The sequence below is a fragment of the Struthio camelus genome, chromosome 6, assembly GCF_040807025.1.
Source record: "Struthio camelus isolate bStrCam1 chromosome 6, bStrCam1.hap1, whole genome shotgun sequence".
In the NCBI taxonomy this organism is placed as follows: Eukaryota; Metazoa; Chordata; class Aves; order Struthioniformes; family Struthionidae; genus Struthio; species Struthio camelus.
The window spans coordinates 33763289-33775436 of record NC_090947.1 but is presented as its reverse complement, the minus strand read 5'-3'; the positions used below and the strand labels follow the sequence as shown (position 1 = coordinate 33775436).

The window sequence follows — 12148 nt, the reverse complement described above, 5'->3', positions numbered from 1 at the left end:
ACAGAATGTTCTTTCTAAAACTCTGGCAGGGCTCATGCATTAGCGATGAGACTGTACTTTGGAACCATATTTTGAAGGGTCCTGTGGGAGGATGAGAACAGCTGAATTTGTTGTAGGGAGAAAACTCATTTTTATTACTCCAGTTTTTTATTACTGATTATTTGAAGGATATAATAAAGGAAATTAGCTTACATCACTGGCTACATGGAGAAACTCTGCAGCCTTCTCATATTCTGGTTTCATTTTCTTACAGTGCCCACACCCTGCCAAAAAAAAAAAAAAAAAAAAAAAAGAAGATATAGCCAATTAAATTGTATATGCCACGGTTATTCATTGACCTATCCAGTCATTATCAAAATCCAAAATCATGTGGTAGAGATTTACTGGAATTTAGTATGAACTGACTTGATTCATTTGTAAAGCTTTAGTATGATTTAGAAACATTTCCAAAGTGGTCATCACAGCTTAAGCAAAGAATTTAGTTTATTAAAAACTAATAAACGCCCCTGCATTCACATCCACACTTTTTCCCTACCAGAACATACTATAAACACAATACTCATCAAGTCCATTACTGCTAGCGTGCTCTTGGGTAAGACACAACCTCACTTACTTCAGTTTCCAAAACTTTATCTGCATTAAATAGAAACAACACAGACTCTCACGTGACTTGCTCAATTTAAACTGAGGCTTATACTAGCATAGCTTGATTAGGTAACGTAATCTGAATTAAACTGCACTGATAATAAGTCCTACTTTATATTGGTGCAGCATGTCCCTGTAGCAAGGATTTGCACTGATTTAATCACATCAGTGTAATTACACCACCACATATGTTCTCAACATAAGCAAGGCCTGTAAAACTGAGATAATGGTGCTTTCTCACTTGTGCGAAGTTCTCCAGAGATCTCCCATTACTTTATTGCTAAGTGCTGACATTACAATAAAGTCAAATGAATGCATGCGTGAGAAAAACAGATTTAAAATAAGTTATTTGGGTGTAAATTAAACTGCTTTCATCTGGTGCAATTCCTTCCAAGGCTTCCAGGCAAGCTGAACGTTCAGGACTGGGTGAGATTTCAGCAGCAATGCCGAGTTACGCTCGAGCAACAACAGCGCGATCCTGTGCGCGAGCCTTCAGGGAAGCCTCCTTTACTGCCCTCCTGCAGCTTCTTTCATCCCCACCACACGCCACCATGGTTCCTGCAGGACTGGCGCCGAGGAGGATGGGGCAACGTGGGCAAAAAGCTGGGGCTGGCTCCTGCAAGTAGGCAGGCGCTGGAGGTGCACAGACGTGACCCAGTGCACGCAAGGCATTTGCCTGCCGCGCTGCAATACAAGCGCTCTGTAGCCCCTCGTCGTGTGGTCCTCTCGTGTTTGCAGCACTCCGTTTTTCTCTCTCCAGCTGCTGCTGGCGGAAAGGGACACCTGAAAGCCCAGGCTTCGCTGAGCTTTTGAAAGCTGTATGCGAAAACGCAGCTAGAAATCTGTTTCCATGCTGCTTCAGCAAAAGCAGTTTCTGAGGTACACAGGCAACAGGGCTACAACTATTTTTATACCATTCTTTAAAAGAAAATAAACCAAAGACTCTCAATCTCAGCACTGCTTTGACTCCCACTAGTGGGATGAACGACAAAGTCAGCAGACACAAACCTAAACCTGAACCCAACCAGACGAGCCTCAACTCGGCCAGGCAACCATGTTTTACATAGCACAAGTTGAAGAGCGTTCACAGCCTGGAAGAGACAGGACACGAAGGCGTACCTTCCCTGAAGCAAAAAGGGACTTCAGTAGAGCTCCAGCCACAACACCACACCACAAAATCCTTTCAGGGCACGTTTATGAGCACAGTCTTTGCAGCACAGAGAAAATACAATTGAATAAAGTCTATAAATCCCACCTGAGAAGTAGGGAAAATACCCAAATGGTTTGTCCCACACAGAACTGCAGTTTGAACGCTAGCTATGGACTAAAAGTGCATGCTATTTACTAGTTTATATAGTGACTACAGCATTAAAAAGTCCACATCCCTCTTGCGAGCAAAACTAGTGTTTTCATGTGGCAGAAGCAGCAGAACAAGCCGATCTCAGAAGTGCCAGGAGCGCTGGAGGAGGAGGAAGTTTTGCTTTGCTTTCGCAGGGCGGGCAGAGCACGTGTGGCCAAGCCTCATGTGACAGCCTCAGAGGTGAACTCAGGAAGAAGCTGGAAAGGGCTGAGGACAGCTTACTGTCTTGGCACCGCTCTTGGTTAAGAGCGTGAAAGAAGGTGGCAAAATGATCTATTTGCCACCCACAGAAAACTTGCAGGCGTATGGCTTTCTGGAACGGGCTGACAGTTCCCTTTGACACCTGCCTGAATTACTTATTTCTCCTTTTAGGAGTAGGGGACTTTATTTATGTTGTGCTCTTCCCCACTTCTAAACGAAGGTGGGGTTGACTGTATCACAGCTCAGACACCTGGGATTTGAATCACGGCTCAGACACCTGGGAACTTCACTGAATTAGCTAGATCAAATTTGTTAAAAGAAAAATATTTTTTGCAGGGGTACCTTCACCTTGGTAGATTTTACACAGTGCAGCCCATGCTGTGTGCTCTCGCTACTGCACGCACACGTGATCTAAATTATATTCCACAATCATTAACATTAGATCTGATCACGCAAAAGCGACAGAACAACCTGAGCTTTCACCATATCTATGCAGAGAGGAAGGGGGGGAAAAAAAAAAAAAAAGTTAGGCACGCTTTGTCACGGAAATTAAACAATCCAAAGCATTTGAAATGCATATGAAGTAATATTTTGGAGAAAGATATTCAGACTGTAAAGTATCACAGTTTGGGATTCTTTCACGAACAGTACATTGATACAGCACTCTTGACTTCCATGAAGCTTACTCACTCATGATAAAGGGTAAGAAAGATCCGACTTCTCAAGATGCTTAAATACAAACTGAGGCCCCCAAATCTTTCTCACGCAATGCTTGTTCCACCAACGACAGAAAACAGCGCAATAGTCTAGCCTGCAAAAAAGCCATCATGTTCCACTGAATCTGAAACGGGAATAACAAATCCCAAGAGCTTCTCCCCCAATAAAAACGTTTATCTGGCCGTCTTTAAGAGATTTTTGCTACTCCTTTCTTTTACATTCTCCTGCCTGCTTCCACCTACCATCGAGGGTAGAGCAGAGACTTCAGTTAGAAGTCAGATCTACACACTGCAAATCAATTAATCTCTCCTATGATTATTTATCCTACCTTTCAATAATCTTCTGAGCATTACCATTAAGTTCGCAAGGCCAATGAAAAAGTCATTTAAATGAACTCCAAGGTCACTACCTTTCCTATGAATGCTACATTATGCTGTTCAGCAGCAGCTGCATACCTCTGCGCTAAGCTCCTCCTCTCCTCTAGTTCAGCCGTTCTCTATTTACAAAAAAAGAACGGGAAAATAACAACAACCCTACAGGCCCTTAACCCAGATGCTCCAATGTGCTGCATAAGCTCTGCCAGGACTGCGCACGAGGCCCACAGGTTCTGCAGTAAGCACCTTTGCTAGGTGTGTTCTTAGAATACGCACTGTTGTTTTAAGTGTATACCGGCATTAAAAGTGAAAAACTAAACAAGATAAGTGATCTGTTCAATCCTGGCAGAGAAAGGAAAAGGTTACAATCAACAGCAAGGATGTCCTGCAGTCTCCTGTGAGCACTTACACCCTCCAGGTCACTCTTGGTCACTACTGCTAGGAAGAACCAAGGGACAGTAGGGAGCTGCAGGCAACTGCACACGAGGATGCCTGCAGCCTCATCCTCTGCTTGCAGAGCACAAGATGCTCCCATGAGGTGAAAGTAAGACTTACTCTCCCATCCTGCAGGATGGAACCAGTCCTGGGCTCAGCTCCTGGCTCTGCAGGCTCATTTAATGATTTTGGACAACTCATTTGACCTCTCAATAAATACATCATCTTGCCCGCTCACATAGAAGGATATCCAAGTCTGCAAGGCTCCCCAGTGCCCAAGGGGAAAAGAATTCGCCAAAGTGTAAAGGATCAATATTACAAGACAGGAAAAAGAAGTCAAAGTTTACAAAAATCAGCACGAGGACATCTGGTAGAAGACAGGCTCTTCCCAATTGTTTTTAAAATAGATGCCTAAATGAAGTAAGAGTTCTTGTTTCCCAGTTCATTTACAATCGACCTTCTCATTTGCAGCACATCGCCAGGCAGGTAAACAGCTCCTCCCTTCCGCGTGGTTGCTGTCACATAGCTGAGCTGCACTCCAGAGCAGTGGCAAGCAAAGGTCTCCAGGTTGCTCCAGTGCAGAGATCAGTCACCTCCCATCAGAAGCTCACTACAGGCCAGAGGACACAGCTCACTCTGCACTTTGTCCTGCTCAGAGTGAGGCCATACCCAAGCACAGAGCCAGAGGCAAGCATGGACAGCGTGATGCTGCTTTGGAAAGCTGAGAAGCACGTGGACAAGGGAAGGCAAATGAACGCACCGAGCAGCTCGCATTTGTGGGACTCAGTACAGGAGTTACAGCAATTGTACTGACTAGGCTGCAAAGGCAACTATAACTTTCAGTTTCAAACCTTAAATTAAAGGGCTAGGTAGCAGTTTCTCTTCCAGTCCAACAAATTGCACGCAGACACCAGGATGGTGCTGGGAGCAGCAGAGGGACAAGTCACATTTATTGGCCCCCACCACAGACAGGCCAACAAGGCAGAAGACTCTGATTAGAAGAATTTGAGTATTTCAACTCTTTCCTCTCTAGGACCAATGGAACAACAAGCTCACTGCCATACCTTCCTCCTCCTATGCAAGATATATACGTATGCACACACCTTCCTCTGTGGCACCTTCGGTGGCTTAAGGACTGAACTCAATCTCTTGAACAGTCTTCACCAAACGGAAATGCAGCTTTTTCCATATAACTATCTGTATTTGTTCATGGCAACCTGTTTAGCACCACCGTAGAGACTCACATTACAGAGCGCAGCCACTCCAAACTCTTGCAGAAGTGAACTACTAACACAAACACTTCTATCGTTAAAAATATAAAGTTTTTGTCTGAAGAGGACAGGCAGAAAACTGGTTAACCACCACCAGCTAGGCTACTGCATACGCAGTCTTACTGCTGTCCCCAGAACATAAATCTCTCTGCTTCTCTTTGTCATTTATTGTTTACTTCTTTCAGGTTATTATGGCTATACAAATAAACACTATGCTTTCAGTCACGTCCTCTCATTTCAACGTAACATTGGCTGAGGATCTGAAGTGAAAGAAGGTATGTGACAAGCAAGATAAAGGCCAACATCCAGGTGACTGCGGATAAGGAATTTCTGACATAAAAACCCCTAGAGACAAACTAAATTGCAAATAAAGACTTTAAAGAATCATTAAATTTCTGCTATCAGCAGGCTGCTTGGGTACTGTTATCATGTACCAGCTATTTATTGTATCATGCCATCTCCACGTTCATCTACAGCTGCATACCACAAATAATTCTATTAACCTGATGGGAAAACATAAATTTGAAGCCCAAAACGTGTCCTGCATTCAGCAAGCAGGTCACTGGGAGTTCAGACTACATTCACGGAAGATTTACAGACAACTTGGAAGAAAAAGAAAGATATCAAGAACTTCAGATCCACCTTAGTTCCCTAAGCACATAACACGGGGGTATATTCTTAATTCCTCATTCTTAATCCCAGAGGAGCAGTGACCTCTCAACACAGCAGAATAGCCAACCCTTACGTGTGCCCTGTTTTAAACTTCGAACTATACACCTATACACATATAGCAAGAGTAGGTATATTGGACGGGGAAAAAAAGGCTATTCCTCGGAGCTAGGGCAAGGACACACAGTCCCAGCCTCCTCATCATCTATGCAAGAATACAAATACATTCTCCTCTGCCATGGAAGTCCTTAACTTACAAAGATTTCTTATGTATCATGTAACAGAGTAGCTCTAAGGTTTGACAGGAGACAGCTTACAATTCTTTTGCCGTTGTAGGAGAGCATAACTGTAGCCGCTGCAGATTCCCTTGTATAATTTAACCTTTTGCACTGCAGACATCCGACGGGAAATCACCCACAAAACTGGCAGGGAAGAAGGGTGCAAATAAATGCCGAAAGCAACTTTTCCTCCCTATAATCACAGGTATGCATATGGAGCTGTGTTGGTTCCACACCTACTTAATCGTCATAATGGTCCATGAAACTTGATTGCCTTAGACACAGGCCATAATCATATTCCTAGGTTTTTGCCTACAGGCTCACCTCATGAAGAATCAGGGGCTTCAGACGTTTTATGTATCCCTTTGTCTCTTTGGTACCTACTCTGAGAAATTTTTACCTCCATCAAACCACCCATCTCCTTTTCAAGAGCAATGCTACCCTCCCAGGTAGAATTCCAGGGGACTTGATCCTTGCTTTGAATTCAAACATTCATCAGCTAGATGTATAGGCATACATACCAAAATTCAAACTGCTACTATACTTTTAAGAGTAGTCTTGATTTGATTAAGTATCACGCTTCCTGGGTATCCCTGACAAGCAGATAGCTTTGTGGCTTTATGGCTTTACAAGAGGCCAAGCCTGAACAAGTTCATCCTGGAAGGTAGGGTTCTGAGCAACTACAAATATGGAATTAGAACGAAAACGCTTCAGCGGTTTGGATTAGGGCAATCATGTTACATTTACACAGTTGCGGACAAATTGTTTGGCTGCACGGTCTGTCCTAGGGACAGGAGAACAGTCGGGCACCTCATCCTCACCTATAGCATCAGCTGCTGGGCATGACCACAGACTCACAGCGCTCTCAATCTGCATGTGCAATGATCAGTGCAAATCCAATGAAGCCACTGTATGCACACATACAAGGAAGGCCCTCTCTGCTTCCAGCAGCAATTAGGTCCCATGCAGCTGGGACAGAAAATGCCTGGAATTTGGCCGCTCCTTCTCCCATCTGCATGACTTGCTATGGTGGCAGCGACCCCATCCAAGCCCCTGTCTCTCTCAGGAGCGTCTCGTGCAGGTGTTGATTCAATCAAATCTTGATCATCTTTTCTGTGCTAGCGTAAGCGTTGCCCCAAGCATCCCAGAAGCTGCTCACCAGAAGAAAAGATTCACAAAGGCTTTTAGGTTAAAAAAAACAGTTAAAGGTGTTTTTGTTTTGCTTTATTTCTTTCAAAGAGACATTCGCATCACTGCATTACATAAGATAAATCAGATCAAACTCAAAAAGAGAGCTTAACCAAGCGTATCCTACAGAATCCTTTTTGCATTCACACCATTTTCACAGCTCCAGCAGAAGGGCTCCCTTCGGCCAGCAACAGATCTTGGCAGAGGAAAAATCAGAATAGAGAAGATCGAAATAAGAGCGGATTTTGCATACGGTATTCACAGGATTTAAAGGAAGAAGGCTTTTGTGACCTCCTGCATAACACAGGACAAGGAAATTCATTTAGATGCTTCTGCCTTCATTTCTGGTCACGTTGGAGCATGTCTTCTTTTGATGTAAAGGCTCAGAGGAATGGGTAAGTATTCTCCAAAGCTAACTTCAGCCACAGGCTGCTACCTCCCAGAGCTCCCTAAAGAGTTATGCGGAGGCAGACATTTTTGCTGTGTACTGCCCTCAGAGAGGGCGCTCTCTCTACAGGGAGCTCTGGCTGAGCCAGGTTCCTAAAGTTAGCCTTTGAAAAATACACCCCCCCCTCCCATGACACAGAATCCAGCATATGTCCAGGAAAGCTCTTTAAGGCTAATCTTTTTCTTTACGTGAAAAAAAAAAACAAACAACAAAAGCAGCCATACAGTTCCTTATTCCCATTCCAAATCTGGCTTCAGCTTCCAGCTACTGGAGCTCACGCTACAAGCATATAGTCTGTTAGTCAAAGCTATATGGTGCAACCCGTAGAGATCAGTGCTGGGAGACGAGGGTGCCTCCTACCATCCCCCTCTCGGGTGGGAAAAGCAGCAAAGGAAGGTGGATCAGCTGGTACCAGGAGATATGAATTACACTTCCTACACCAGCTTGGAGGAACGTGGCCCCGAGTAGGTGTTGAAAATTAATCCTCCCTACTTGAAGTGAGAGAGAGACAACAGCATGGCTGCCTTAAGGTGAAATCGTTGAGAGTTTATGAAAAATACCACCAGAAGGTTTCCTTCTTGACTAGACCATAATTATTCCACATCCAAAAAAACAGCCCCTCTCGCCAGATGATCAAGAACATTTTGCCTTGGGAAGAGAAGCTGAACTGCTTTCCCTCGCATTCCCCACCCTACTAAGATTTTACACTTCAGATTTAGTAATGGCAGTGTCACATAAGGGAGGTTAGACCAAGGAGTTGCGACTGGGCAGCTCAGTGAAATACCATAGCATGCAAATGATTGGCTGGGATGCAATTTGTACAAAACATTGGCAAAACGATCCTACAAAGATCTTATTAGGAAAGCTAATTATATTCCAAGGCCAAAACTGAAGATTTGGGAGTAGAGGTATTAAAGCAATGTTCACATTGGCTATTACTGAAGTTACCAATAAGAGTAAGCACCAGGAAGGGACATTATGCAGAATGTGCGCTTTTTGTCCAGAACCAGAGCAAAAGTAGTTGCCAACTGAGATGCATCCGCCCACTTATGAGAAGTGTGGTGGGATGCTCACTAACCACAAGCAATCAGGATCCCAGAAGATGCACCTCCAACATCAGCACAGTACCTCAATATCAAAGCTATGGATTCTTTTATTATTAACTCAGAAAGATAGCGTCACTGGCAGAGTCATCATCCAAAAGGGCACAAGGAGCAGACAGACGGGAAAGCAATCTTTCACTATAAATTTATCTGCTGGTTATTCACCCTTTAAAGTAAGTTCCCTACTCTCCTTTTCATAGGATAATAAAAATTCAAGACATCAATTATTTAGGAAGATAAACTTGATGATGAAAACTCTGCTGGTAATGATTCAAATAGCAGAGATATTGTAAGGCACTTCCAAACGTGAGCTCTGCACTGTATATTAAGTTCATCCAGGCAAAGAAATAAATTTATTTCAGAAGAAATAAACCTGGCTGCTTTAATTCTTAAAACTAATTCTTACTGTTAACAGTCATTAGAGGAAAGCAAAGTAAACCTATACAAATAAATTATGCTTCACTCCTATCAGAACTTGCCATAAGAGTGTTAAGGGCTTACAAATACACTGGGGTCAAGTTTGCAGGAATAAAGTCACCCAGTCCACACACTCAGAGGCCACAGCAAAAGCCCAAGAAAAATCTCAGCACTCTGCGTGGTGCCTCCATATATTATGTCCATTTCATCTCCAGTCAAGCTGTGCATGTTTGGTCCAAACAAACACAACATCACCCTACTGAGCTGACATGAATCCAACACTAAGCAAGACCTTCACTAGACAAAAAGGCCAGCTACAATTACAGCAGTCTTTTAAAAGACCACTCTGATGAATAATTAAATAATCTGCTAAGACACCCTAAGAAAGGGAGGAGAACAGGGCGACTCTTTCTTCCACTGTCACCTTTCAGCTGACCCAGGTGGCTCCCTGGGAGCTGGAGCTAGTCCTCTGCACTAGCCTCAGATGGTAAGGACTCTTCAGGAGAGAGGGAAAGCAATAGTAAAGGGAGCAATGAAGCAGCCAATCTCCAAAGGAACGGATGTTCCCTTCACAGCACCTGCCACACATTTACAGGAATGTTTTTTTTTTTTTCCTGATTAGAATAGCCTTCCTAAACATCATCTTTAATAGAGAACTAATTGCTCCCTATTGGAGGCTAGCAGGCAGTGACGCACAAATCTGCCAAATTCAACAGAACCCAAGTATCTATGGTTCAGCTCTATTCTTTCCTCCTCTACTACCCTTCTGCATACTGTTATCAATTCCCAAAATTGCTAACAAAGTAGTTATTCAGTCTCCACTCCTAGTCCCCTCGCTGTCTCCAGAGCAGCATGGTGACACAAAGCAGATCATGTTCCCGCTCACAAGCGGGGTGGCAACAGCAGCGCTGAAAGGCTGGTTTCGCTGGTCTCCCTGTTGCAAAGCTGATACCCAGAAAGCAAAAGCTTCTCCATCGTGGTCCAGGCGCAGACTCCTGCCAGGCTGCAAGCCATCAGCCCCACTTGCAATAGTTGCGTTTGAGCAGCGTGCTCTCCCCGGCACATGCAGCTCTTCCTCAATACAACGGCCAAGCCTGTTTGTCCTCAACAAGTCAATGAACATGGAAGGCACAATCCTACATCCTTCATGTCAATCAAGTCTTTGTAATTTTCTTTTCAGCTATGATATGCCTTCCCTACCCCATTATTGCAATACCAGAGCCTCTCACGGTCCACATGTAGACCCCACACGTGGACTCCATGCAAGCTGAAATGTCATCTCCGCTTCTTAGATTGGAAATGAAGATAAAGATTTAGTGACTTGGGTCATGGCTTTACACATCAAAGCAAGGGAAGGAACTAAACGTGTGTATCTGCAGGCCAAGGCTATAACTTTCATCACTGGATCACCCTCTTTTATGACTTTGCTCAAAGAGCACAAAGTGATTCAAAATGACAATCATCTTACACAAACTATGTGCTACAAAATCAAAAGATTGACAGAAAAGAGATAATAGGCTCCATCTCTGCTATCCTCACCCCTTTCATTAGGTATCCCATTGAGTTTTACTGCACCGTCTAGTTATTAGAATTTTTATACTCTCCTCTTATTTACATTAAGTACCACTAAAACTCCACATCGATTTTTATTTTTAAACCCTCAAGAAACATAGGCAGGATGGTCATTAAAAAAAAGTTACTATGTCAGGTTCATTCTCCTGGTTTGCTGCATTTTCAATGATTCCTGCTTTAATGGGTGTGCTTGCTTTCAGTGTGTGCACTGAAAACTGTTACTGTAATTAGTTTAATGAGGCACGTCATTGGGCAGAACTGTTTATATTCCCCAAGATTTGCTTTGTTGATATTTAAATATATATAACAATCAAGCAATACCCTGTTGTAGATTTACATGCTTTTAAATATTGATTAATCTAGTCTGAGTTTTACAGTCTTTATCTTACTGAAATCAACAGCCAAAACTTGTTCATTTCACTAGAAGAAGAATCAGGAGCCAAGAATTCATCTGGTTGATAAGGAGATCTATCTGTCCCTGGAGGGTGCCAGTAAGAGTGTTAGGAGTTCAGCTAAGAAGTATATACATACAATGAACAAAAAGTTGGCACAGTTTATGCTTGTCCAGGAAAACAGGTTATTACACATTCCATTAAAAACGCATTAAGGCAACATTAAAGTTAAGCACCTAAAGGATGCAAAAAGTCAGAGAATGCTATGCCTAAAGTGAAGCAGATATCTTCTTTTCACCTATCTATCCAGACTCTTAAAACAGCAACACTCCTCTTCTAAAGCACCCTTGCACAGCAATTCAACCTTGCAGTGATTAGGGCACTGCAACCTGTCCCCAATCCGTCTGAGATGTGCACTTTTCCACCAAGAAATAATACATGGCTAGGCCCTGCCTACGACCTAGGTGATGACCCAGAAGGAGACTGCCTCACTCAAAGCCTTCTCCAATTACTCCGAAAGCAAGGACAAGACTTTCACTGGCTCTGGTAGGAGTAGGACGAAGCCCACAGCAAGCACCTTGACACATGCATGGTCGTCCCTGTGTACAGTCCTGTGGACTAGTAAGTATAGCTGTATCAGGTGGGTATGGCGTCTGGTAACCTTACAAATACACAGCCTTACACACTACAAATTTCCAGTAATCCATTCAGTCTGCAGCTACTCTGGCACAAAACTGCTTGCCTTCATGTTCTCCTCTCATTACAGCGTTACTGAATAACAGTCACAAGTATTTTTAAACTGGATTTTCTGTATGGACAGGGCTTTAAAAAGCGGAGTTCATACCTGAGATTGGATTGTCAAGGCTTATAAAAAAAACCTTTCAGGAAACTCGAGAACAGACTCCTGAATGAGGGCTACATCCTGCCAAGCTTTCAACTTGACAATCCCTGCCCGTTTGTGTAGTTAAAACACACTTGGAAAACACTTCTCTTCCCCATGCCATCAGTGCTTCTACAATGTAATAAGCCCTTCTCATACGAAGCTGTCTTCAATCAAGGACTGATCAAACTTATACAA

The 12148-nt window shown here is 43.4% G+C and overlaps 1 protein-coding gene across 2 annotated transcripts in view; it reads right to left on the bottom strand.

The window, feature by feature from the left end:
* Nucleotides 1–12148, bottom strand: part of PDIA5 (protein disulfide isomerase family A member 5) — a 100608-nt gene that overhangs the window by 32888 nt on the left and 55572 nt on the right. For both annotated transcript variants that reach the window (XR_011141957.1, XM_068949059.1), the window contains exon 12: nt 193–263. Coding sequence is in view for 1 of the 2 variants with exons in the window: in XM_068949059.1 (XP_068805160.1) it covers nt 193–263 (71 nt within the window). In the remaining variant the exon portion in view is untranslated. The remainder of the gene's footprint in view (nt 1–192; nt 264–12148) is intronic.